Source organism: Lissotriton vulgaris, chromosome 6, assembly GCF_964263255.1.
Source record: "Lissotriton vulgaris chromosome 6, aLisVul1.2, whole genome shotgun sequence".
In the NCBI taxonomy this organism is placed as follows: Eukaryota; Metazoa; Chordata; class Amphibia; order Caudata; family Salamandridae; genus Lissotriton; species Lissotriton vulgaris.
In genome coordinates, this window is record NC_141694.1 from 1,117,681,574 (window position 1) to 1,117,709,558 (window position 27,985).

Consider the following 27,985-nt stretch of genomic DNA (forward strand, 5'->3'; position numbering starts at 1 on the left):
CGGGCCTAGTCGGGTCGGAGGAGCTGCGGGAAGAAGCGTCCGCTCACCCCGCCATCTTGGCCACGCCCACTACTTGCTGTTTTTAAACGCACTCTTCTCCTGGCACCACAGAACTCAGGGTAAAGGAAAACTCTACACAGCGGATTCTAGCGCTGGCTGTAGAATCAAATTTCCCTAACCACTCGCGCCGCCATTGACAGCGAGCCGCGAGGCCACGCCCACTCGAGGCCACGCCCTCCACCTCGCTATGCATAAAACGCTGAATACAAGCGTCTTGCAGTCAGAACCTGTTTCCTCTTGAGGCGAAAAGCCGGGAGTTTGTTATGCTCATCTTTTAAAACTTATGTCACCACTTACTTGCTGTTTTTAAACGCACTCTTCTCCTGGCACCACAGAACTCTGGGTAAAGGAAAACTCTCTACACAGCGGATTCTAGCGCTGGCTGTAGAATCGAATTTCCCTAACCACTCGCGCCGCCATTGACAGCGAGCCGCGAGGCCACGCCCACTCGAGGCCACGCCCTCCACCTCGCTTTCTCTCTTGATAGTATGTGCCTACACCGTACGCGCAGCAGACGGGCGCAGCGGGTGCGCCGTTTGCGCGGCGAAGGTGCGCCTAAGGCAAGCCCGTCTGGGCCCGTCCGGGCCCGGACGGTCCCAGGCCCAGCCACTATGCCCATTTCTCACAGGAAATACCCTGTTTATACCCGAGATATGCTTCTGGCCCTGAACTAAAAACAAAAAACCACCTGCAACTACATCCATATGGGCGATAACCCATTCACCGGCTGCAGTCTCTGCAATCCACCCTGCGCAGAAACTGAACACGGTGGCCTACAATTAGGCCTACTCAACTGCAGGTCGCTTGTTAAACACGCCCACGAAGTAAACCTCTTGATCTCAAACCACGCCATGGACATTCTGTTTCTTACTGAAACGTGGCTCACTCCCAACAATGGTCCTGACATTGTCAACGCACTCCCTCCGGGCTACCAAATTTGCTCACTGAATAGACCACGTGGCAGAGGAGGCGGCCTAGCCATAATATTCAAAGACTCCCTCACCTGCAGAATCTTGGATGGCAACATCAAAGACTGCGAAAGCTGCCACTTCACAATTCAAATTTCTCCAGTAACATCTCTGTCGGGGCTGCTTGTATATCGCCCCCCTGGCCAACTCGCCGAGTTCCCCAGCAAGCTCATTGACCATGTCACTCTCGAGTCTACGACCTCCTCTAACTACCTCTTATTAGGGGATCTCAATCCTCACTTCCTGGACCCAGTTGACACTCCTGCAGCCGAACTTCTACTGGACATCTCCTCTATTGGTCTCTGCCTAAAGAACCCACAGGCCACCCACAACAAAGGACAGTTACTAGATCCAATCTTTACAAACATTCAAGACATTAACACCCGCGCGCACCTCCCTCTCCCCTGGACTGACCACTTCCTGGTCCCCTTCGAATGGCACATCAATACTCCCCCACCCCAACCGCCCAAAATCAGAACCCTTATCAGGCGCTGGCACAAACTGGTCCCTGAAGAATGGGCAGCCAAACTTAGGGAAAACACCCCCTCCCCCCCCCCCACTCAAAACCCCATTACTGCCGACACTGAATTTAATACATGGCTCACCCAATCACTGGATTGCCTCCTACCGAGATCCGGTACCCTTAAACGTACCAAGAGAGTTAATCCCTCCCCCTGGTACACACACAAACTGAATCTCTTACAGAAGGAATGCAAGAGAAACGAACGCACATGGAGGAAAGACAAGACAGCAGACAAGAAAGACATGTTTCGGGCCTCCATAAAAACATACAAATGCGCGCTCCATAAAACCAAGAGCTCATTCTACGAAGATAGAATTAAAAACTCGTCCTGCTCTGCTCAGGAAACCTTCTCCATTCTTTTTTTTTTTTTTGGAAACCTTAATTGTGCAACAAAAGCTTACAGGTACGGGCCCACAACCATGCAGGCCGGCCGCGAAATCAAGTGGTAGCACTCTAGGCAAAATCAAAACAGCTCAGCAGTCCCTGAGACGAGGAACAGCAATTATCCGATGCATCACATATTGGAGAAAAGGGGGGACCACTGAGTACAGGATAAGTGAGGTTAATTTTTAAAGTTATAGGTAAGAAGGATCAGACGCAGTCACTTCATCGAGAACACATGGCGGGTAATGATCCCAGCGAATCAGCAACAAACTAGGCAATAATTAGAGGATCATCAGAAGAACTTGAGGATAAGAACAAACAGTACAATACATACTGGTCAGTACCCGCCCCATGATCGTGGAACATCTTGACTAACGATAGTGGAGAGACCAAACAGCAGAGACAATAAGCAGTGCTACACCTAACCACCAACCTGACCCAAAGGAAAAAGGAAAGAGTAAGAAGAGTCAATAGAGAAAGGAGAAAAATAAGGCCCATAGAACCAAGACGAAACAAAAGACCCACCCCCAAACCCCCCACCCAGCACGCATGCAGAGGCTACGGCCTACCCCCCCCCCCCCCTAACAGTGTGCCTGTCGCCCAAAAACCGAGTCCCGAAATATAGACTCAGAAAAGGGAAAAAGGAAAGGAAAAAGAAGAAAAGGGAAGGATGAAAAAGGGAACTAAGAACTGATGGGAGAGGAGACATGCAATCAAAACGATCTGCTCCCACCCTCCACCTGTGCACAATTGGAGCCTACGAGAAGAGGAAGTCACTGCAAAGTCAAATACAGGAACATGATGAGGAAGCGATCATACTTGTATAATCGAAAGTACGCCATTTATCCATGCACGAAGTAGTAGTCCGCCGATGCAAGTTATCTCAACCCTGTCCCTGTCTGTCCAGGGCCATAGACACGGAGTGCACATTGAACCAGAAGCGGACGGGCCAGGAGTGAAACGCAAGAACTCCAGGCCACGAAACACAGCACCAGTCACAATGGCCTCGGTTCGGACCAGCAAGAAAAAGCAACAGCAACAGCAGGCAACACGAACAACGCCCCGCTGACCAAGAAGGGGCACTCGCTCCGCTAGAACAGACATCGGATCCCGGCTCAGCAGGGCGAGGCGAACAATCGCCGGGAGTCACGGCAAGACAAGCCTGGACTGACCCCTGCCGGAGTCCCTCCGTCATTTCCACTCCTTGGAAGCGCTCCCGACAAAACAGAGCAACGGGCATACAGACCTCCAGACAAGCGACGGCCGTAATCACATCAACCTCGGGGAAGGTCCGTGCAGCACAGTTCAGCGGTAGGCCCGCACCCGTGGGGGGCGGCTCAGCGAGCCCGTCAAGAAAATCATCATCCGGTCCAGCGGCATTCAACATCATGGCCTCACGCCAGGAACTCAAGGCAGCGAGGACGTCGCCAATCGTAGGATCACCCCTACAGTATTCAGCAAACGTGCCGTGCGGCAGGCCAGTGTTCCCGTCCATGCCGGGTCTGAGATACAGGGCGCTGGCCACCATCTTGTCAGCACGTCGAGGCCACTGTACACCCCAGCCCCGATCCGGTAGCCAGCGGGGTCCAGCGAGAGCCAGCCGGGGACAGTCAACCGCACCAGTGGTGCAGGGAAGCGGGCCACCAAAACATTGGAGGTAGTCGGCGCCTCTGGCCCATGGGCACCGACCACCGAGTCCGGGCGGGGGATTTCAAAATGGCCGGTTGGGAGACAAAGGGGAGACTCGTCTCCCATGCGGTCAACCCCCGTCCGTGGGATGCGGCACCCCGCCACCAGGTCCCGGAACCACCAGCCCGGGTCCGGTCAGTCGCCACCGGTCCAACCGCACAGTGGCCTCTTCGGTTGACCCCTCTCCTCCACCAGGGGCCGACGCAGGGACTGCGTTCCAGACGGGAGCCGCAGGCAAGTCCAGGCCCGCCCGCCTCGCAGGCTCCGAAGCGAACAAGGGCACAGCTCAGGATCCGCCGCACCTAGGAGCATCCGGAGCAGATGGTAAGTATCAGCAATCTGTCATGTTACCACATTTCCTCGAATACATCTTCTCGGGGCAGGATAGGGCACAGGATTAGTAAAACAGGCGAGAAGGTCGACGGAGCCGAGCTACAACGCGGCCATCACGGTCGCGAGCTTGGCTCCTCCCCCTTCTCCATTCTTAAAGAACTTCTTCATGCCCCAGATCCCCCTGCGAAACCCCTGGACCCCAAAGCTGCGGAAAGTAAATGTATTAAACTGGCCACTTTTTTCGACGAGAAAATTAAAAAAATTCTAGCATCCCTACCCCCCTTCGACGCCGGTCGCACTGACAGGGACCCTTCCAACTCTCCCCATAGCCCCGATGCCCCCACACCCCTTCTCGATACTTTCGGCCCAGTATCCACGGAAGAGGTAGCCGCGACGCTGGCCACAATTAAAAGTGGTTCCCCCAGCGACCCGGTTCCGCTACGCTTCCTGAAAAAAGTGTCCTCCACTATTATCCCTCCTCTCACGTCCCTTATCAACGCCTCCCTTACACAGGGAGTAGTCCCTCCCAGCTGGAAAGCGGCGGTGGTCAAAGGTCTTTTGAAAAAACCTTCCTGGACCCTCAGGACCTAGCCAACTATAGGCCAATCTCCCTCCTCCCAGGAAACAGTAAAATCACGGAGAAGCTAGTGAATAAAAAATTATCACTATTCCTAGAAAGTAACAACCTACTTAGGAACTCCCAGACAGGCTTCCGCCCAGGCCAGGGCACTGACACCGCCCTCCTGGCGGCAGTGGAGAAGGCCAGAAGCATTCTGGACACAGGAGGATCAGTGGCAGTGATCCTCCTGGACCTCAGTGCGGCCTTCGACACTGTCAATCACCAGGTTTTAATCCAATGCCTGAGAGACATTGGAGTAAGGGGCGTGGCACTGAAGTGGCTCATGTCTTTTCTCTATGGCCGCTCCTTCCAAGTCTGGGAGAATGACAGCCACTCCCCCGCGATTCCCCTCCGCTGTGGAGTACCGCAGGGCTCATCTCTTAGCCCGACGTTATTCAACGTTTATATGTCTCCGTTGGAGGAATTGGTCACCCCGTTCGGCGTGTCGATCATCAATTACGCCGACGAAACCCAGCTGGTGGTGACCCTCTCACACCCTCACCAAGATCCGTCCGATCTACACAGCTGTCTCTCTGAAATCCACAGCTGGATGAACACCTCAGCGCTTAAACTGAATGGGTCCAAGACCGAAATCCTGCTGCTCGGACACAAAGGGCCCTCCTTGCCGCCTAACATCTGGCCGGACTGCTTAGGTGACCCCCCTGCCCCCAAGGAGGAGGTTAAAAGCCTGGGCGTATGGCTCGAAAAGTACCTAAGCTTTAGGACCCAGGCCAAAAAGACAGCAGGAATATGCTTCGGACTTCTCAGGGCATGCAGGAAGGTCTTCCCCCTTCTTCCCGCTACCTCCCGGAAACTACTAATCCAGGGCCTCATCTTGGCGAGGCTAGATTACAGCAATGCAATCTACCTGGGTGCCCCGGAAGCTACATTCAATACCCTGCAGAGAATCCAAAACGCCGCGGCCCGATTACTCACTCACACCCCGGCCAGAGCTTCGGCCAAGCCAGCTTTGAAGCTTCTTCACTGGCTCCCAGTCCGAGAGAGGGTTGCTTTCAAGGCCCTCTGTCTGGCTCATAAACCTCTCCATAACAAAGGCCCACCCATTCTCAATAATTTTATCATTCCCTACAAAGCTACAAGAGATTTTCGATCAAGTAACGAGAACTTTATTACTGTTCCCAGAGTGATAAAGGCTCGGTCTGGAGGCCGCCGCTTTTCGGTACACACTGCTAAACGCTGGAACAGACTAAGAACCAAACCAAACCTCCTCCAGTTTAGGAAGGCACTGAAAACTCTTCTCTTCGCTTGATTCTTCGTCCCTCCCGCTGCTGTTCCCTCCTGTATTCAGGTTCTAGCGCTGGGATGCTCAAGGGTTACTACGCGCTCTACAAAAACCTTAAAATAAATAAAATAAATAAATAAAATCACTCGTCCCAGAACTTTAGACGTAACATCTATCAGTGAGATAGGACGGTAGCATTGAGGGTCGTCCCGACTACCCTTTTTGTGAATTGGGACAATAGTTGCCGAGGACCAGGAGCGAGGCAGTCCTGCCACTACTGCCTCGTTCAAGACCCTGGTGAGAATAGGTGCCCATAAGTCAGTGTTGCTCAGATAGAGGTCAGGAGGGATACCGTCGGGGCCTGGCGCTTTCTTTTTTGAGAGCCCTTGGATAGCTGATTTTACTTCTCCCAGCGAGAATTCTAAACTTACGGGTGCTGCTGGTTTTGCGCCTTCTTCTTGCAGTGCCATCCCAATGTGGTTGTAAAGACCACGATAGTGATTATACCATTGATCAGGGAGAATGGCATTCACTATGTCTGGCCCCCTTGGATCTTTAAAACATGGGTCATTTATGACTCTCCAAAAAGCCGTCATGTCGCCCCTCTCTGCTGCTTCCCTTAGATCCTCCCATGCTTGATTTTGTAGGGTTCTTTTGCGCGTTTTCAAGGCTTTTTTGTAATTGGATCTGCACCCTGCTATTTTGGCTTTATCCTTTGGTTGATCAGTAAGGCATTTTTTGAGATCTTTCAGTGCCTTGGTACAGTCATGATCAAACCAACGTGGATTCTGGGGCCGTGTGATTCCTGTTCGGGGAGAGGATTTCAGTAAGGTATCTACAAGTTGGGCAATTTCTTCAAAGGCCCTAACCACAGTTAGTCCACCCATATTTTCATCCAGGCATACTTGTATTTGTTTTTGGCCCTTCGTTACAAGGTTGAGATAAAACGTTTCTCCATTTATCTTGGCCCATTTCAGCCTTCTCCCTTGTGCTGTCGCCTGTTCTATGGCCTCGGGTACATCCTCTGCTATTCTGAGGTTCATACATTTAAGATCCAATGTCAGCGGGTTGTGATCACTGAAGGGACTAATTATAATGTCAAAGTTTCTAATCCATTTTCTGAGTGTTGGGGACACCATGACGAAATCTATGTAAGAGTGGCAACCCCTTCCTTTATACGTAGGGTTAGGTTCTCTCATGTTGTCTATCTTTATTAAATCCATTACAGATGATAGGTTGTGCCTCTTTATAAATTTCTCCATCTCCTTGCCTTCAGTCCCACACTCAAGAGTTGCATCGCCGGGCAGAGGATGCGGAAAACAGGTCCAGACGCAATAACCTCCGCCTGGTGGGCTTTCTGGAAGGGGCGGAGCAGGGCCGTACGGTGGAATTCCTGAAGCGATGGCTGAAATCGTGGGTCCCTGAAGGAGCCGTGTCCCCTTGGTTTGTGATCGAGCGGGCTCACCGGTCCCTGGCCCACGGGCCGCTGCCGGGCGCTCCCCTCCGCCCTATTGTCATGCGGGTTCTTGATTTCAGGGACTGTGGTGCTGTCCTGTCCGGGGCTCGCGGGCAGCCTCGGCTCCTCCATGGGAATTGTGCTAATATGATTTTTCCAGATTACACCTGTGAAGTCCAGGGATAACTGCACTCATTCAGAGAGGTCAAACAAAAGTTGAGGGCATTTAAAGTTCAGTACCGGCTCCTCTTCCCGGCGTATCTGGGGGTGGTGTTTGAGGGTGAGACGTTGTTCTTCGGCAGCCTGACGGAGGCCTGGACCTGGGCGGCAGGGGAGCGTCCTCTGCTGGCTGACGGTCATGCCATGGAGGGGGGGGGGGGAGCCGGGGTCGGCCTGGGCTGCTCCGCTACCTCTGCTCCTCAGCCTCCCCGTAATCCGTCCCTTAGGCCCCATGATCGGAGATCGGAGGCGGGGCCGCTCGGACTCCCCACTGGGTTGCACACAGCGGTCTTCCAGGGCTGGGGGGGGAGTGTCGGGGCGGGGGCGTTCAGGTTCCTCTGGCCGACTGAATGACGGCGGAGGTGTGTCCCGGCCCTCCGTGATTGATCTTCCAGACACAGACCTCTCCTGTAGCCCGATGCTGTTGAGGGACCCTGCCTGAACTGGTCTCTGCCCGCCGGGCCTTGCTCCGCGGCCGGAGATGGCGCAGTGTTTCTGATTTGTTCCTAGTTTCCTGATGGTCCTTGTAATCATGCATCCGCTCACGAGGAGGGGTCCACCACGCTTCCCCATTCCCAAGCATTGTAGTTTGGTTGTTCGCCCTGTGTATGGGTGCTGTTTGCTAGGGGGTCGACAGATGCTTCTGTTCCTGAAGTGTAGGATTAGGGTTGGGGGTGAGGGTGAGGGGGGGTTTGGGATTTTTTTTTTCCTGTATGTTGTTCTGTTTTGCATTCGTTTTTGTTTTAGCTATCACGGAATGCCACAACTTACCGGTGGATGGGGTGGGTGTGTCCCCGCAGTGCGCGATCACATGCATCACCTTAGGCTTCCAGGCGCGACTGTACACTCCAAGCCATGCGCTCCGCTTAGACCAAGAGCAGTCTACCATGACAGATAACACCTCCCCTATGGGATCTCTCCACGTGTTGTCGTAGAATGTAAATGGTCTGCTGGACAGTCACAAACGTACACCGGTTTTAAGGTACACGCAGCGTCTCCACATAGACATCCTCATGCTTCAAGAACTGCACCTTCTGGGTAACTGCTGCCCCTTCTTGGCTCGTTACGGCTACAACAGGGTATGGCTCTCTGGCTTTTCCAGGGGCTTCCGAGGGGTTGCAATCTTCCTAAGGTGTGCATTGCCCTTTGTCCTCTCCCAGGTTGTGCATGACCCCCAAGGTTCATTTGTGACAGTTTGTGGGTCGCTGGCTGGTACACCCTCCCTCTCATGTCGATATATGCTCCTCCCTCCTTGCTTGTGCCCACCTTGGCACACACAGCTTCTTTGCTCCATGACATGCCCGCAGGTAACATTGTTATTGCGGGAGATTCCAATTCAGTCTTAGCCCCTGCCCTCGACACATCGGGAACCCCTTCGGCTGCTCGGGCGGCGAGTGCGAAACAACTGCGTAAATGGTCTGAGTCTCTGGGGTTCTGTGATGCATGGCGCATTTGGCACCCGCGCACCATCCAATTCACGCATACATCCGCGGCCCACCACACCCAAGGGCGCATAGAAGCGATCTTCCTCCCCGCGCCCGATTGTTCACTGATTGCCGATGTCCGTATCCTCCCTAGAGGCATTTCCGACCACTCCCCGATACTCCTTAGTTCGGGGGCCCCCACTCCTGCGGCCCGTCAAACATGGAGGATAAATGCCTAGTTTCTCCAAGACAAAGATTTCAAGAAAGAGATAGGGAAAGAGCTTACACGATACTTTGATTCCAATGAGGGTTCGGTGGCATCCCCGGGTACTCTGTGGGAGGCGGGGAAGGCGACAATCAGAGGTTCCGCAAAGCAGCAGCGTAAAACTCAGGGGCAAGCACAGCTGCAAGAGATCTCTGCCAAGGAAGCGCAGGCGCTTCGCTTGGAACAGCTCCTATCCACGTCAGAGGATGCCGCCCAGACTCGGCAATTGGCCCTTATTCGGGATGATATTAAGCAATTGTCCCTGGATGCGGTCAAGCTCCACTGGAGGTCTTCGGTGACAAGAGTTTACGGCTGGGGAGACAAGAACGGTACGATCTTAACCAGGCTGGCCACATTTCCCAGGGTGAACCGTATCATCCCGGCGGCGGTCGACACAGCCGGAGTGGTGCACCGTGCTCCCAGGGCAAAGGCAAATACCTTTGCCGCGTACTACCGGAAGCTGTATACCGCACAAGCCCCTGAGCAGACCGTTGCTGCTCTCCTTGACCAGGGCGGGTGCGCCTTCCTACGCTGGAGTCGGCGGCCCAGAGGGATCTAGAGCGCCCCATCTCCCTGAAAGAAATTGAGGAGGCGATCACTCTGGTTTCCCTGGGTAAGACCCCGGGTCCGGATGGCCTGCCATAGGAATACTATGCGGCCTACCAAGGCACTCTAGTGCCCCACCTAGCGAACTTATTTAAGGAAGCAGTGGGCAGAGGTTTGTTTCCGCCGGAAACTGATATTGCCGCCATTGTGGTTCTCCCGAAAACCCAGCCTCCCTCCCGATTGTGTGCAGAGTACCGCCACATATCCCTCCTTAACACCGAAATTAAACTATATGCTACCATTCTGGCCCAGCGGCTGAAACCCTATTTGGCTTCATCCCGCTCAATGCGGGTTCATGCCTCAGCGGGGGACCCGCCACTGCCTTCGAAGACTGCAGCAGGCCCTGGCGTATCGGCACCTGCTTACCCCTTACTTGGCCCTCTTATCCATAGACTTTGAAAAAGCTTTTGACTCAGTGGACTAGGCATATCTACAGGGTGTGCTGGTCGAGATGGGGTTCGGACCACACTTCTGTTCTCTGGTCCGGGTCCTGTACGCCCATCCGTGAGCGTGAGTCCTGGTTAATGGGTTACTGTCTGAGGCCTTCCCCATCGCCAGGCGCACTAGGCAAGGATGTCCCCTTTCTCCTTCGCTGTTCGCCCTTGCGATGGAACCCTTGGCGTCCCTGGTGCGGGCAGAGGACAGTCTCCGTGGAGGGGAACGGCTAAACACCAACGCGGACAAGATCGCGTTATATGCGGATGATGTGCTTTTCTTCCTGTCCGCCCTTGCCTCCTCCGGGCCACAGTGCCTCCGGATCCTGCATGATTTCAAGTGGGCTTCAGGGTTGCGGCTTCACCCCGGGAAGTCCGTGTTGGACCCCCGTCATCTCTCCAGAGAGTGCTTCAATTGGCAGTCCACCATACCACTCCGGAGGCAGTCCTTTAAATATCTGGGGATCTGGACCGCCCTCCTTCCCAAACTGGGCTGGTCCCTCAACGTGACCCCCTTGGTTAAAAAGGCTAAGGAGGATCTCCTCAAATGGAAAATGCTGCCTCTGAACCCCCCGGGGTGGGTGGCCCTGTTTAAAATGATGATCCTTCTCAGGTTCCTTTACGTCCTACAACACACTCCCTTCTGGTTTACTAGGGCCTGATTTAAGGAGCTGGACAGTCTAATTACTAAGTTTCTCTGGAGTGGAGGATGGGCCCGGGTGGCTCTGTCTGCTTGTCAGATTCCTTCTTACGACTGCAGCATGGAGATGACGCACCTGTATTTGTATTTTCTGGCGGTACTCCTATTAGTGGTCCACGATTGGTTTAGTGGGGGTTGGTCAGACCCAGCCTATAGGCTCGAATTGAGCGAACTGGGGATTACGGACATCCAAGCAATGCTATATGGGGAGCCCATACCAACTACCTTATGTGACACGCTCGGTGTCTCTGGCTTGGCAGGCCTCGCTCCGACACACTGGGTGGTTGGGGAAGCTAAACCAGTGTACTCCCCTTTGGCAGGGGGCTTGGCTTCGGGAGGTTAGTGGGTAGCGGGGATTTAAAAGTTGGGACATTTTTGGTATCTCCCAACTAGGGGACGTGTGGGCAACGGGTCGTGTGTTGTCCTTCCAGGAGCTCCAAACTCGATACTCCCTACACTCATCCAAGCTCTATAAATATCTGCAGTTGAGACATGCCATCCTCAAACACATCGCGGGCGACACAAGGCTTCCCGAATACAGCCCCACCGAGGCTCAGATTCTGCTGGGAGACTTGGGTAGGGGGGGTCTCCCGAATCTACCACACCCTAGTTAATAACACTCCCACTTCTCTTACACGCTGCGTACCCGACTCCCTTGCGACTACAGCGAGCAGGTTTGCACCCAGATACGGCTTGTACCAGATGCAAGCATGCCCCGGCCGACTTCCTCCATATGGTTTGGTCATGCTCCCGCTTGGAGCAGTTCTGGGGATCCATTGAAGTGGAGCTAACGGAGTTATTGGGCTGGGAGGTTCCCCACGATCCACATCACTCCTTGCTAGGGATCACTGATTGGCTGGATGTGTCCTGGAATGATAAGCGGCTTTACAACATAGCTACGATGGTGGCCAAGCGGTACATTGCGGCGGCATGGATAAGCCCTGATCCTCCTACCCTGGAGAGGTGGCGAAGAGGGATGGACTGGTGTGCTACCCAAGAAAAAGTCATGTATAAAGCTAAGGGGCGTGTTAAGAACTATCGTAGAGTATGGGGGAAATGGCAGGGGGCTGTGGAGAGTCCGGATTAATTGGACTTGAGTTTATACTAGGTTTCTTCATGGGGATCATGATTGGGGGGTATAGTGATGGTGTGAATGAGCTTAAATCTGTGATTTCCGTGCATTGGCTGACTTGTTTTTAAGTTTTAAAATCAATAAAAATGTGCTTATATAAAAAAAAAGACTGTTAGACTGTGGTCCTTTCATTCAGACAGAGCAATACTGTCAAAAAGGAAATAAGCCTGGGCTGTATTCTCCAATTTTAAACTAGGTTTTTAGCTGCCCTACCTATCAAGCACATATGCATTTTTTTGGAAACAAAAGTTTTTAGCCCCGAGCATGGGTGACTGGCCCTTTTTAAAGAACCTTCCTGAATGGCGCCGTCCAGGTAGCAGTATTGAATGCTGGCTGTGTGGCTATCACTAGGAAGTAATGGAACACATCGTCTGTGTATGCCCTGCATTGCTCATGGCCAGACGGTCATTATTGTGGGATCAATTGATCAGGTTGGGAGTTCGATCCTGCCGCCAGGCAATAATGGCTGCTCTAAATCCTGACAACACTAAGTTGAACAACATTGAGCTCACGAAATTTGTTCACAAAGTGTCAAAACTACTGGAAGCCATAACTGCAACCAAACCCTCCTCATATTAGCATGGCGGCCGATTTAAAAGGCTCAGCAATCGAATTAAAGACTATAATATCAGAAAACCAGGGTGAGGCCTTTCAGCAGAACACTATTAGCTCATAATGATCTCTCTAATTTTTTAGTAATTTTTATCCCCCCCATTTCTAATACTTATCATTGTCATTTTTATTGTACCAATTAGTCGTGTTTTAAATTGTAATGTTTTTTTTTAAACCAATAAATAAAGTTATTACGTCATTACCACTGAAAATACAGAGTAAAAATTATCACACAATAATATTGTCTGTTGGTTCCCATGGCATGGGTCATTAAGCCATCAAATGTTGCCTAGTTTCTCTTCCTTCTTTTCCCTGGCAGACAACATTGAAGCTGTGTGCACTGGGCTTGAAACATAAGGACAAAGACATTGATCATCCAAGAACAGGCTTACTTGCTTATCCCTTTGTTACCTTATGCAGTGGTTTACACCCAAACGTAGACCACATCTTAAAACACCCTATTGCACAAAACAGATGTATTCTCGAGATACTTGGCAAATCACAGTTTAAAAGTATAAATATCACATCTCCTAACTTCTCTAAAATTGATAACCTCAGATTACAATTTTCTTATTTTGTGAAAACAAAATTAGATGTATATTTCTGCAATTCATTTTATTGAAACCATATGTTAGTTCATTGATTTAGAGTTGCACTATTTTGTAATATTGCTGAAAGAGTTGCACTATTTTGTAATATTGCTGATGACTAAAGCGAGGATCCGATGCAGTGAAGGGCAGCATTTTTGGCAGGAATCGCTGTGATGCATGTTTTTTTAATTTTTGTTTGAGTCGATGGTTTTTGGCTCATCCGTGTTTTTCGGTTTGTTTACAGTACAGATTTTATGGAGAACCCGTGGTAAAAGCCTGTGTGGAGAACGGGACCAGCTGCATTGACATTAGTGGAGAGCCCCAGGTATGTGGGCTTACCTCTTGGTTAAGTGATGCACATACTATTATCTAACTGACCAGGTTTATCAAAATTAAATTATTGCCCTTAGGTTTTTTTGCTTGCTAATATCATATTAAATACAAAAAATAAAAACGGTGTCTGAACTCTGAGTTGTAGTATTATCTAAAATGGTGTTTTTGTTTTGCTGATTTTCATTCAAACCGTTTGCTATTACTATTCCTGAGCTGTTAATTTGGTGTTGGTGATGCTCTTTAATAATTCTAGTGGTTACAAGCCTTGCTCGAGCTGTAGGCAGCCACAGGGAAATGCCCTTTACACTTCAGAAGTGTAAATAAACGAGTGCAGTGGGGAATGGCTACAGGGCCTACCTAGAACAGCCTACCCCAGGCAGCCAAACCCCATGTGCACCGCCTTAAGAGTTGTATAGGATTGACATGAATACCAGGTGGGCCCTGATTCAAGCCTTGCCTGGTGAGGTGGGCAAGGTCTCTAACTAAAGACACTCCAACCTTTTCTAGGCAGGTTTACCGTCTGTAATGTAATAAAAAGCTGGTCAATGATAGCCTTATTATTATTTTCCTGGCCCTTTAGATATAGCAGGGAGTGATATTCCATATTCAGCTGTCTCCTTTTTAGAATGTGTCCATGATTAGAGCGAGGTGGCTGCAGGGCCTGGTCAGTGGCCATACCCTGAACCCACCCGCCACAGACCCGCACTGGATCGGGGAACCCCATTGGAGGTCCAATAAGGGTTCCAGTGCCCTTGACAGGGGTTTGCGACCCTTGTCCTGAGTTTGGGAATCTTGCAGTAAAATCTGCAATTTTTAAATTTTATTTAACAACTTCTCTTTCGGTTCTCCCTCCACCTGAGCGAGTATGTTTTGTTCTCTTTTCCATTTTTATTTCTCACGTGGTCCCTGCATCCAGTAATGGCTTCCGCAACATTTTCTTCAAGTTGCGGACAACTAGTCGGAGAACCTAGGGTTTTCGGTCCTGACCTTAGGTTCACAGACTCAAAATGGATAACTGGAGAAAAAGCTCCAATTTCCAATCAGGTGTGAGCATTTTTTGATTCCGGGAAACATGGTCCAGATATTAAACCTGGGCGGTGAATTCCGTTCCGTTGCGGAATTTGTGGAATTTGGCTAATTTTGCGTTCCGCGCAGAACGCAAAATTGCCCAAAATTCTGCGTTCTGCGCCTTCACAAAATGTTTTGCTTGTTCGCGTTCTCAAATGCGTTTTTGCGAGATATTTCCCCCCGAGCACGCAAACCGCAATTGCGAACAGTAAAAAAGCATCAGAAACAAGCAATTCCGCGTGTTCGCAGAGATTTTTTACTGTTTCGCTGAGATTTGCGTAACGCGATTAAGCAAATTCCGCCCACCCCTACCAGATATCTCTATTTTGATTAACAGGTTACATGAATTTCAGGCTCTTCCGAGTCACTTTTCTAACGCTAGTACATATGATAGAGACAATGGTATTGTCTCTGTTGTTATTGGTACGTCAGCATATATTTTGAAAAGTCAACTGTTTATTTCCTAATAATTTTAGCACCATTTAAATCTGCCAGAAGCTTCCTAAATAAAAGTTTCTTTCCAGGTGGACTCTGCATGGCAAGGTTCGTGCAGATCTGTCAAGCGAGGGGCAAAAAAGAAAAAAGGAGGGGGTTTCAAACAAAGTGACATTTCTCATCTTAACTCCCATCATATTCTTTGCTTTCTGATATAGAAAAACACGGCTGAACCCAGTTGACGAATTGCACCTGACTTGCTGTGAAAGTAGAACTTTACTCAATCAAGTGCATTTGCTTGGTTTTAGAGTAAGGGCCCGAATTAAACGATGGCGCTGAGGGAACTCTGCTGCAACAGCAAAAAAGTTCCTTCCCAGCCAACATTATGGTCTTTCCGCCTAATTTAGAAGAGTTTGTTCTGATGAAGAAGGGACCATATGAAGTTTGGCTAGATGTCTGCCCCCCAAATTTAGATGGGTAGATATACAGCCGTTTTTCAATGCCTATCCCTGCCTGGAAAAGCTTTGAAGTGCTCAGTGCTCTCATTGCCATGGCTTGAAACTCCCATGGTGAGGGGGCGTTGTTGTTTTTTATTTTCAAAAAGAAAATTCTACTTTGAGATTTTCTTTTTGAACATAAAAAATATTGTAAGTGTGCCATACTGCTTCGGCATGTTGCCGGAGCCATATGTAAAACTTACAATGCATTGGCAGGAACTGTCATCACGGCGGTTCCTGTCAATTATAATAATGTCCTCCAGGCCAGCAGACTCTTTGCTCTCTGATATAGAAAAACACTGCTGAACCCAGTTAACAAATTGCACCTGACTTGGTGTGAAAGTAGCACTTTACTCAAGAAAGTGCATGTGCTTGATTTTAGAGTAAAGGCCTGATTTAAATGTTGGCGCTGAGGGAACTCTGTTGCAACGGCAATAAAGTTCCTTCCCAGCCAACATTATGGTTTACCAGCCTAATTTAGAAGAGCTTGCTCTGACGAAGAAAGGACCATCTGAGGTTTGCCTATATGTCTGCCCTCTAAATTTAGATGGGTGGATTTACAGCAATTTTCAAGGACCAGGCTTTTTTGCCAATCCCCGCCAGGAAAAGCCTTGAAGTGCTCAGTATCCCCATTGCCAACGGTTGAAATTCCCATGGTGAGGGGGGGTTGTTGTTTTTTATTTTCAAAAAGAAAATTCCGCTTTGAGGTTTTCTTTTTGAACATGAAAACATTGTAAGTGTGCCGTACAGATCCAGCATGTTGACGGAGCCATGTCAAACTTACTATGCATTGTCAGGAACGGTCGTCACAGCGGTTCCTGTCATGATAGCAATGTCCGCTAGGCCGGCAGACATTTCTAAATTTAGGGGGTGGCACTTCTATCAGGGTAGCAGAGAAATTGCCTGCCTGCCAAAATATAAATCAGACCCAATTTCAGTTAAATAGTTTTTAAGAAATTAGCTTTAGAAAAGGGGTTTTCTAGGTCTTTGATTGACCCTCCCTGTTGATCAAGATAGTCCATCCTTTAATCCATGGTGTGTGCACAATCCCAGTTTTAAAACACAAATGAATCTAAGTGGAAAAGGGAGCTGTTTCTATTGGCCAGATTCATCATTGTGAAGTTTTGCGAGTCTGAAATAGCGATTCATAAGGAATCGCTATTCCAGACTCGCAAAACGGGATTCATGTAGGAATCGCAATATTGTTTGCGATTCCTACAGATTCCTTATTTGCGATTAGCTAATTGCTAATCGCAAATGAGATTGCGATTTCAAGGGTGCAGGGGTGTCCAAAGGACACCCTGTTACACCCCTAAAATTTCAAATTACACAGATGTTACACACACACATGTCCAAAAGACATGTGTGTGTGTAACATGCAACTTAGAAAAATGCTTTTAAAAGCATTTTTCTAAGTTTTCGCTATTTACCACGAGGTTTGACCTCGCGGTAAATAGCGGCCCAAAATTGCAAAATCGCAATTTTTAAATGTTTCAAGAATAGCATTTAAGGAATCTCTAATAGAGATTCCTTAAATGCTATTCCTCGCAAATTTGCGAGTTCTGAAATAGCGAATTTTGCATTTGGGATGATGAATCCCAAATGCAAAAATTGCACTCGCAAAGGGTCAGATTCTCAGAATCTGGCCCTTTGTGAGCGCAATTATCTTTCATGAATCAGGCTGTAGGCCCATTACAAATCACTAAACCGGCCCACAGGCGTGAAATAATCTAGAACTTCAAGAGAAATATTGTGTCAGCATTACAGTAGCAAAAACTAGAAGCTTGACGGAGCCATAGGAATCATCATCTAACACCCACCGGTTCAGGTGATGAAGCCCCAAAGGGCACTCTCTTTATGTAAGATCAATTTCACCGATTATAACTAAACGTTGTGGCTATAATCACCCTGTGTTTAATATTACTTTTGTATTGATTTAAGATTGTGTCCATTTTTAAATAAGTTCCATTTTAAGGGGTTTATAAAACATGGACATCTCAAAGTGTGCACAAAATATGTGTATCGTTTTTTAATGTAACATTCACATTTTTTTTCAGTTTCTTGAAGGGATGCAGTTCAAATATGACAGCCAAGCTGCTGATAAAGGAGTATATATCATCGGTAGCAGTGGTTTTGACTCAATTCCAGCAGATATGGGTGTACTTTTTACCCGCAACAGTTTGAAAGGTAATTCATTTCCTTTGAATTGGTGTTTGCACATAATTACTTTGCACATGTAATATACCTCAAAATGTTAAGTTGGTCGACATAGGCAAGTAGTTACATCTACGTAGGTGACATGTAAAGTATTTGGATCATCTTCTCCTCTGATTTTAGTCCATGGTTATATATTGCAATGCAATTTATCAGACAACTTTTTCAACCACAGTCTGTGACAGGATGTACTACTGATGTGTGTTTCTGTCTTGCAACTACATTTACCAGGATCACAGTGTCTTGAGGTCGAGCGGGCTTCTACAGTCAAATCTCCTGAGGAAGGTGGTAGGCCATTGGCCATATCCTTCAAGGCGCTGGGGGGCGGGGGAGGGGGGGGGGGCGGGGGACGAGGGGGGGTGGGGGGGGGAGTGTAGAAGATCCTTTAGCCGAAGAGCCAGGTCTAAAGAGCCTTCCTGAAGGTGTTCAGGGTGGGGGCGAGTCTAATGTCTGCCGAGAGCTCGTTCCAAGTTTTTTGCAGAAATGCGAGAGAAGGATCCTCCACCTGCTCTGGCTCTGCGGATGCGCGGGGTTTCAGGCAATGCGAGGCTGGTAGATCGGTGGTTTCGTTTGGGTACATGGAATTTGATTCTGTAGTTGAGGTATTTGGGTCCGGCGTTGTGTAGGCATTTGTAGGCATGGGTGAGGATTTTGAAGGTGACTCTTTTCTCCATGGGGAGCCAGTGGAGCCTTTGTAGGTGCTGACTGATGTGTTCGTGCCAGGGGATGCGAGTATGAGTCGGGCGGTGGTATTCTGTATCGTCTGGAGTTTTCGGAGTAGGGACTTGTTTATGCCGGCGTATAGTGCATTACCACAGTCCAGTCTGTTGGTGATGAGTGTGTGGGTGACTGTCTTCCTTGACTCCGGGGGGATCCATTTGAAGATCTTGCGGAGGGTTTTGAAGCAGCAGGAGGTGGCAGCGTTGATCTGTCGGTTCATGGTGAGGGATGAGTCGAGTTGATGCCAAGGTTTTTGGCATGGTTTGAGGGAGTCGGTGGGCTTTCGAGTGCGGTCGGCCACCAGGTGTTGTCCTATGCTAAATGGGTGGTTCAGAGGATGAGGACTTCTGTCTTCTTGGCGTTGAGCTTTAGGCAGCTGTTGGTCATCCAGACTGTGACCTCCTGCATTCCTTTCTGGAATATGAGTCTGGCGGAGTCGTTGGTGAGGGAGAGGATGAGCTGGGAGACAATGTTGAGGCTGTGTTGATGGACGATGGTTGCGAGGGGGGCCATGTAGATGTTGAAGGGTGTCGGGCTCAGTGATGTGGAGAATTGTGGCTCACTGGTTAGAGGAGGCAGACCTGGAAGCAGAGGTCAGCCCGGGACCAGGGTTCAATTCCCGGCTCGGCGGGGTCTTGAGTCCTAAAATGTCTATGGACTCGACAATTCTCGCTCCGGTGCCTACTCGATTCACGGGTTCACACTCTGCGACTCTGGGCAATAGCTTGCTTAATCTCCACAACGGCACCTCGCGGTGGGATGCCTGGCTTTCACCTTGTGGATACCCTGCAGGGGTTATCTCACAGGGGAATACCAGGACGGGTTCCCTAAGCAAGCGCTTCGATACCGGGTCGGTGATTTGCGCTATATAAATACATGTACATTTACATTTACACATTTACATTTACATTTTACATTTACATGATCACTGTGGGACCCCGCAGCTGATTTCCGTTGGCCCCAGTCTGATTCTTTGGTTACGTCCGGTGAGGAATGATCGGATCCAGTCTAGGGCTGTTCCTTGTATGATGGCGTCGTGTAGTCTGGCGACAAGTGTGCGGTGGTAGACGGTGTTGAAGGCTGCTGATAGGTCAAGTAGGATGAGGGCTGCGGAGTGGCCTTGGTCCAGGAGGGTGCGGATGTCGTCTGTGGCGGCGAGTAGGGCGGTCTCAGTGCTGTGGTTGTTTCGGAATCCGGATTGGGACAGGTCAAGGATGGAATTGTCTTCGATGAATCGTGTCAGTTCCCTGTTGACTGTTTCCTCTGCAACTTTGGCCGCGAAGGGGAGGAGAGAGATGGGCCTGTAGTTCTCAAAGTCGTTGGGGTCAGCTGTGGTCGTCTGGGAAGGTGCCTGTTTCAAAGGTCATGTTGATGGTGCATTGTAGCTCGGGTGCGATGGCGGTGGCAACTCTGTGGTAGATGTGAGGGGGGCAGGGGTCGGTGGGTTCCCATGAGTGGATGCCTTTCATGGTTGAGGTGTGTCTTCAGCTGTGATCGGCGTCCAGGTGGAGATGGTGGGCTGGCTGGTGCGTCTGGGGGACAGGCCGGCTGTGGCATCAGGTGGAAGGTCGACAAAGTTTTTATAGATGTTTTTGATCTTGAAGTGGAAGTAAGTTCCAAGCTTGTCGTAGAGGTCTTGGGACGGGGTGATGTCTGTAGCTTCACTGCGAGGGTTGGTGAAGTCCTGGATGACAGTGAAGAGTTCCTTTGAGTTGGTGGAGTTGGCGAGGATTTTGTTGTGGATGAAGGTCTGCTTGGTGGTTCTGATTTGGTTGTGGTAGTCCGTCATGGCATCCTTGTAGGTGGTGCGGTTTACGGGTGTCTTGGTGTCTCTACAGTTCTTCTCCAGGCATCTGCAGGTGTGTCTGGCTTCTTGGAGTTCGGTGGTGAACCAGGGGGCTTTCCTGGGGCGCTGTTTGTCGGGCTTGCGTAGCCAGGCAAGCTCATCCTCGCAGTTGGAGATCCAAGTGTGGAGTTCTCTGGCTGCGATGTTGGCTTCTGGTGCCGAAGTGTGGTTGTTTCGGGTGAAGGTGGAGTTGAGTTGGTTGTCGGTGATCTTGCTCCAGTTCCTTCGTGGTGGGCCTGTGGCTGGTTTAGGTGCCCTGGGTTTGTCGACGGTAAAGTGTGCGCAGTAGTGGTCGGTCCATGGGGGTTGCGTTGTGTGTCTGAAGTGAACACTGTTACCTGCTGCGAAGATGGGGTTGAGGGTGTGTCCTGCCCTGTGAGTCGGTGTAAAGACGAGTTGTTTGAGTCCGATGTTGGCGAAGATGTCACCAAGGGTGGTGGAATTGGGGTCACTGGCCTTGTTGAGGTGGAAGTTCAGGTCCCCGATGAGTATGTAGTTCATTGTGGCGATGGCTTGGGGTGCGATGAAGTTGATGATGGTGGAGGCGAAGGGAGCCCGAGGGCCGGGGGGTCTGTAGACGAGGGTTCCATGGAGTGTGGAGTTGGGGCTGGTCTGGATCTGGCAGTGCAGGTTTTTGGCGGGGAGAAGGTTTCACTGGAGACGGTGAGGCGGAAGGTGGTTTTGTGGGCTATGGCGAGGCCCCCTCGCTGCTGGTTGGGACGGTCCTTCCTCTGGATCTTGTTTCCGTCCGAGATGGCGCGGTTGATGTCAGGGGTGGAGGAGGCGTTGTTCGAGGTCTCTGTAAAGAAGGAGATGTCGGGCGAGAGAGAGTCCAGCAGATTACAGATCTCCAAGGTGTGTTTGTGCACGGAGCGCACGTTGAGGTGGTCACCGGTGTTGGTTTCTGCGGTGTTGAAGGCCGGGGAGGTGGTGAAGGAGTGGCGGCAGGAGAACTGGCCATGGGTCATGTTTGGTGTGGACTGTTGGCAGTCGTTGTTTCTTCCGGGGTTGAGTGTTTGTAAAGCGGCAGAGTTGTAGCGGTGGAGGCTCGTGGATCCAGGGTTCCTGGGGCTGGCAGCGGTCGGGTCGCGGTCAGGTTGCGGTTGGGCGCAGACTGGCTTACCTTTAGCACGACCTCGCAGCGGCTGCCATGAAGTAGGCGCTGGACGTCAGCTGGGAGGCGATTGTGGACAGGGGAAGAGGCCGCACGGGCTGCAGCAGCGGGAAGAAGCGGGTTCAGAAACCCAAAATGCAAAATAGAAAAAAGACAAATACATTGGAAAACAATATAATAACCACAGTAATTACCAGCACTGCAGCAATTAGGCGCGGGCAGCAGAAAACGGGCAGAGGCAGCGGTAGGCACAACGGGGCAGAGAGCTGCCTCAAACTCCTCCCAGGCGGAGGTTGTCGCTTGGACACTGTGTATGTGGCGTTGAGCTGCTGGGGAGAGAGCAGGCCAGTGACTGAGGATGAACATTTTACATAGGGATCACATGGAAACCTCTATTAGTGATATAAACACACAGTGTCTGCAACTTTCTAGGTTTTTCAGTTTTTGAGAATTGGATTAGTTGGTAGTAAGTACAGGCAAAAGTTACTAACATTGGAGCTCATGTCAGCATAGTGTAAAGCTGAGTTCCATAGCTTAGGCGCAGTTTAATTGCCACTGGTTGAAGGTGGTACAGGTGAGACAGGATGCATTCCAATGGTAGCGTTTGGGAGAGATGTCCCTGCACTCCTTTGCCTCACCATGTCTTGCTTTGACACAGTTTAGGTATGAGTCATATGATTGTGGTATTCACACATTCTGGATATGTTGTACAAAGATTACTGTGAATATATGTATTAGCATCCTGGTGAGTAACCTTTCCCAATTTCCCTGTGTTTCATTCTTTGTGGGGCTATTGGCTACATCCAGAGGTATGATTCTAATTTTCAGCACTGAGATGCATTTATGCTTTATTGTTGTTAATACTGGGACACAATTTAACTAAGACATAGTGTGCTGTATTGATATGTGTTTTATTTCAAGACCAAATTAAGTTACATATCTTGTTGGTCAATCAAAGTGCTAGAGAAATGTTGCCCTCCATAAAAGCCTCCGGTCCTTTGCTCACCATATTTTAACTTTTATTTCCAAAGGCACTCTGACTGCTGTTGAAAGTTTCCTGTCCTTCAACTCTGGACCTGAGGTACAAAGCAATGTAATATGGTTTAATGGCCTTATCCCTATTGAATATGTAGAGTATGTGGACATTATATATATCTATTTATTCAAGACCTTGAAACGGAAAATATTTTATAAAAATTAATCGCATACAAATTATAGCAATGGAAGAGTAAGAAACGCATATGATGTTTGTAAATACCACTATTAGGTTTTAATATTAACATTGGCAAAGCCTTGAATTGCACTGTTGCTAAGAACTTTGCAAGATATGCTCTATACCAGGAAACTGAGATACTGTACCAAATAATATGCCTTAACACTAAGCGTGCTATCTCTTTTCCCAGGTTTGTACTTGAGAACACACATTATTTGGTTAAATGTATTCATTATTCGACAAGCCACAATTCTGAATCATGATCTAAAGTAGAACACTATATAGTATTAAATAATGTAATCAACCAATAAAGTTGCCAGTTTATATGGTTAAAGACCTTGCCACGAACTTGTTACTCTGAGCCCTTTCTCAATCTACTTACTCTTAAACCTTAAATTACGTAATAAGCCTTTGATAAAGAAAGCAACATTTATGTATTTTTCTGCAAAAAAAAAGCTAATTGGGTTTAGCACTTTAAGAACTCCTTCACTCTCTGAACTGTATTCTCTCACACAGAATTAATATATGGGATTATTACTGGGTATTTTAATTTAAAGTAATAACATGTTAGCTTTGGCTGAGCACATGCCTGAGCAAATATTTTTTGTTTAGCCATGCAGAACTTTTCTGCTTTTTCACCTCCTCCAATATCAAGATCTGCAGATGGTGGGGGCAGCATGGCTTGGAGATCGAGGAGTGAGTCTTGAAAAAGAGCTGTAACTATCAAAACACATTGATTGCCTTTTGTTTGACAGCCATGAATTAGCCTTTGGAATAATTAATCTCGGCAGAGATCTTCCCATCTCAAAAAGAAAAAAAAGCAGACCACGTTGAAGGAGACTCTACTTGGATAGGATGATATCTTTTCTTATTTGGTACAGTAGCAATTTTGATGTCCCCTATCAATTAAGTGCAGAGAGTATAAAAATAGGGAACATGGTCAGTTATTAATAAGTGTAGTTTGGACACTGCCTTCCACCTGCATTTCATGATTATGCACACATTGGATAAATTATATGTAGTCCTGGTGGTATCTGGAGAAGTGTGGCTCAGGGGTTAGAGGCAGCAGACCTGGAAGCTGAGATCGGTCCTGGACCAGGGTTCAATTCTTGGCGGGTCTTGGGCTCAGAAATTCCACGGACTCGATAATTCTCGCTCCGGTGCCTACTCGACTCACGGGTTCACACTCTGCGACTCTGGGCAATAGCTTGCTTAATCTCCACTACGGCCCCTCGCGGTGGGATGCCTGGCTTTCACCTTGTGGATACCCTGCTGGTGTTATCTCACAGGGGAATACCAGGACGGGTTCCCAAAGCAAGCGCCGCGAGACCCCTTTGGGGTGATACGTGCGCTATATAAGTAACCACGGTTACGTTTATCTGAAATGTCTCCATTATGTCAGTAAACATATAGGTGTATGCCTCATCGTTGCCAGATATATCTGAAAGAAACAGGTTAGTATTAGATTCCTTACCTTAGAATATCCCCAGGCGTCACACTGGATCCGGAAATTTTTGCGTAGCACGACCCCTGCACGTTGGTAGGCGTCGACTGCAGCTCCACGTCCGTCGTTGGTGCAGGGATGACGTCGTCGGAGTACTTAGACGCTGCCCTCGCGTGCTGACGTCGGTTCTTCTTTTTTCCGCACCAGCAAACGCAGGTCCGGAAAAAGTGGTACCCTTTAGTCACTTTTTGACTACGCTTTTTCGATCCTTTTTGGATCCGTTTCGAGTCATACGACTCCATCGGTGCCGGTAGGGATGCCCGGGTTCAAGCCCTGTGCCGACTGCAGCCGACTGATCTTGGTTACCAACTCCCATCACCGGTGCCTACATTGCCTGTGGCCCGACCACAATGACAAGTTGTGCCCCGACTGTCGGGACTTGACGTCGAAAGATAGGCGGGAGCGCATCATGCCAGGTGGCGGATGCGGGCTCGGCAGTGGGACCTGAAGTTTCAGTGGGCCCAGCATCAGGGCAACTTGTCCGACCATGTCTTGATCTCGGAGAGCACTGCAAGACAGTTGCAGTGATGGCTCGCGGACCGCGATTGGGTCAGCGGCAGATCCCTCTCCCTACCCCAGCCGGAGCTTGTAGTTGTGACGGACGCACCCCCCAGGGCTCGGGGGCCACATGGGAGAGGCGGAGATCAGATGCCTCTGGTCTCCGGCGGAGTCCCGGCTCCACATCAACCTTCTGGAGCTGCGGGCGAGCCGGCTTGCACTGAAGGCATTCCTCCCCTCTGTCCGGGGTGTGTAGTGCAGGTGTTCACGGACAACACCACCACCATGTGGTACTCCAACAAACAGGGCGGGGTGGGGTCGTGGACCCGATGCCAGGAGGTTCTGTGCCTCTGGCAGTGGCTGGAAAATCAGGGTGTGACCCTGGTGGTTCAACACCTGGCAGGTTCCCTGAATGCCAGGGCGGACGAACTCAGCCGTCGGTGCATGATGGATCACAAATGGCGTCAAAACTCAGACGTGGCACAAGGTCTCTTTCAGCAGTGGGGAGAGCCTTGGTTAGATCTATTCGCCACAGAAGAGAACGATCAATGTCATCAGTTCTGCACGTTGGAATTTCCAAGGCGGCACTCGCTCGGAGATGCTTTTCGTCGCGAGTGGAGTTGCGGTCTGTTGTACGCCTTTCCGCCTATACCACTTCTGCCCAGAGTGCTGAAGAAGATCAGACGTGACCGGGCCCAAGTCATCCTTGTGGCTCCGGACTGGTCACGAAGATACTGGTATCCCGAGCTACTCAGCTTGTCAGTCGATCCCACTATTCGTCTGCCTCTTCAGGAGGACCTTCTGTCGCAGCAGCAGGGGACGGTCCTCCACCCGAACCTGTCCAGCCTCCACCTCCATGCGTGGAGATTGAGTGGCGACAGTTGAGGCCATTTGACTTACCTCCTGAAGTCTGTGATGTTATTCTGGCAGCCAGGCGTCCCTCCACAAATTTGGTATACGCCTGTAGGGGGAACAAATTTGTGGCATGGTACACAGCAAAGGCTGTGGATCCACTCTCTGCCCCTCTTATTGAGGTTCTCCTCTTTCTTCTTTCTCTTGCCCAGCAGGGCTCTGCTCTGGGCACTATCAAGGGCTACCTCTCTGCCATTTCCGCCTTCTTAAGGCTGCCTGATCAGCCCTCTTTGTTCAAGTCCCCAGTTGTAAATAGGTTCTTGAAGGGCATCACTCATATGTTCCCCCCTGTTCCATTCGTGATGCCTCAGTGGGACTTGAACCTTGTTTTGACTTATCTAATGTGCGCTCCCTTTGAGCCACTTCATAACTGTCCTCTTCGTCTTCTTACCCTTAAGACTGCATTCCTGGTTGCCATCACCTCTGCCAGGAGAGTGAGTGAGCTCCAGGCCCTTTCTTTACAACCTCCTTTCCTTTCTGTTGATCCGGACAAAGTTGTGTTGCGGACGCGACCCTCTTTCCTGCCCAAGGTAGTCACAGCCTTCCACATCGGGCGGTCCATCACCCTGCCCACCTTCTTTCGCCTCCGCATCCCTCGAAAGAGGAAGAGAGGCTCCACCTTCTGGACCCAAAACGTGCGCTCTCATACTATCTGGATCGCACACGCTAGTTCCGGGTGGATGATCAACTCTTTGTTGGTTACGTGGGCACTAAGAAGGGACGGGTGGTGCACAAACGGACCATTTCCCGATGGGTCGTCTTGTGCATCAAGGCTTGTTATGCACTGGCTAAAAAGGAGCCTCCTGTGGGGCTATGTGCCCATTCCACTCGGGCCACGGCGGCGTCTACTGCCCTGTGTCAGGGAGTCCCCTTGCAGGACATCTGTCAGGCAGCTACGTGGGCCTCGCTGCACATATTCGCAAGACCCTACTGCCTGGACAGCCAAGTCCGGAGAGATGGCTTTTTCGGCCGTTCCGTTCTCCAGAACTTTCTGGTGTGATCATTGGTTCGCAGACCCACCACCGGGGTTGGTATTGCTAGGGTATCTATTCTAAGGTAAGGAATCTAATACTAACCTGTTTCTTACTTTCGGTAACGATATATCTGTAAGAAACAGTAGTTAGTATTAGATTCCTTACTGCCCCACCCATCCTCCCCGTTCTGCGAGCCGATCCAGTCTGATGCCTGGGGATATTCTAAGGTAAGGAATCTAATACTAACTGCTGTTTCTTACAGATATATCGTTACCGAAGGTAAGTAACTTGTGCAACTAGGCATGTTTTATCTTGTGTTCTTGCTGCATTTTATTTACATCCAGAAAACATTTACCTGCTGTTTGCAGTTGTCCCAAAATATGCAAAGATTATTATTTGTAATACCTTATGCATCACATCTCTTATCTCTCTCACCACTTAAGACAAAGCTTTTCCTTTCTTCTAAGTTAAGAACTATGCTGTCATTTGCCTAGGGGCCTACCAAAGTTAGGATATGTTGTAAAACAAACGTTATGCTTGCTCCAACACAGATTACTTCTATAAATTAACTTCTTCCAGAAGATGTTGATATCTCCTCATCAGAGTTTTCCCTATTCCTGATCTGGATTATTTCAAAAATTCCAAATGTGGGCACATTATTTCTTCAAGAGCAAGCTTTAAGATCCTCGATCTTGATCTGCATGGCCAAATCCAGGCCTAGTTTAACTGCATCATCTTCTAATGAGAATACATTATGTTCATTCAGGCTTAATCCACTGCCTTGCTTTTTCAGCCTGGTCTGGATATATTTTAAGTTGCAGTGCATATCATAGATTTGGTGCCAATACCTCTATTCCTAGCTTTTAGTCCTGCAAATATCATGTAACATCCACAGTCCAACCAGATGTTTTTGTCACTATGTTTTCACCATGGCTTTACTGGGCCCTTGATTGGTGCGTTCTGTGTCTTTTAGTTGAGTAATCCCAATCTAGATATGCTGCAGAACCCCATTTCACATAGAAAACCTGCATGTTGTACAGGTTGGAGTTGGTACTTTTGAAGTGATATTCATAATGTTGACCACCAGATTACAGATATTCTTAATAATGCAAGTATTGTAACCAGCCTTTTTCACATTGAAGTGATCTCTGAAATCGCTTTCACTGTGCATGTACGTATCCAATGTGCCTGTTAGAGGATTCTCTATCAAGCGTACAGCTTCTTCTGATACACTGACCATGCCACATCCATTAAGCATTCCCTACCGACAAAATTGAATAATGACTGACTTCTCAAGGCATCCAACAGTTCTGAGACTCCTGGTGGTCTCCAACAACTCCTTTGGAGAATCCACCTGCCCCGATTCTATCTGACCCAGATTTATCAACACATTCAGCAAA

General features: G+C 49.4%; 1 protein-coding gene across 1 annotated transcript in view; it reads left to right on the plus strand.

Annotated features, from left to right (window-relative positions):
• SCCPDH (saccharopine dehydrogenase (putative)) overlaps positions 1-27,985 on the plus strand; it is a 340,744-nt gene that overhangs the window by 113,104 nt on the left and 199,655 nt on the right. Inside the window, exons 3-5 of the mRNA XM_086927202.1 lie at positions 13,502-13,582; positions 17,648-17,777; positions 22,516-22,565. Coding sequence (XP_086783328.1) covers positions 13,502-13,582; positions 17,648-17,777; positions 22,516-22,565 — 261 coding nt within the window. The remainder of the gene's footprint in view (positions 1-13,501; positions 13,583-17,647; positions 17,778-22,515; positions 22,566-27,985) is intronic.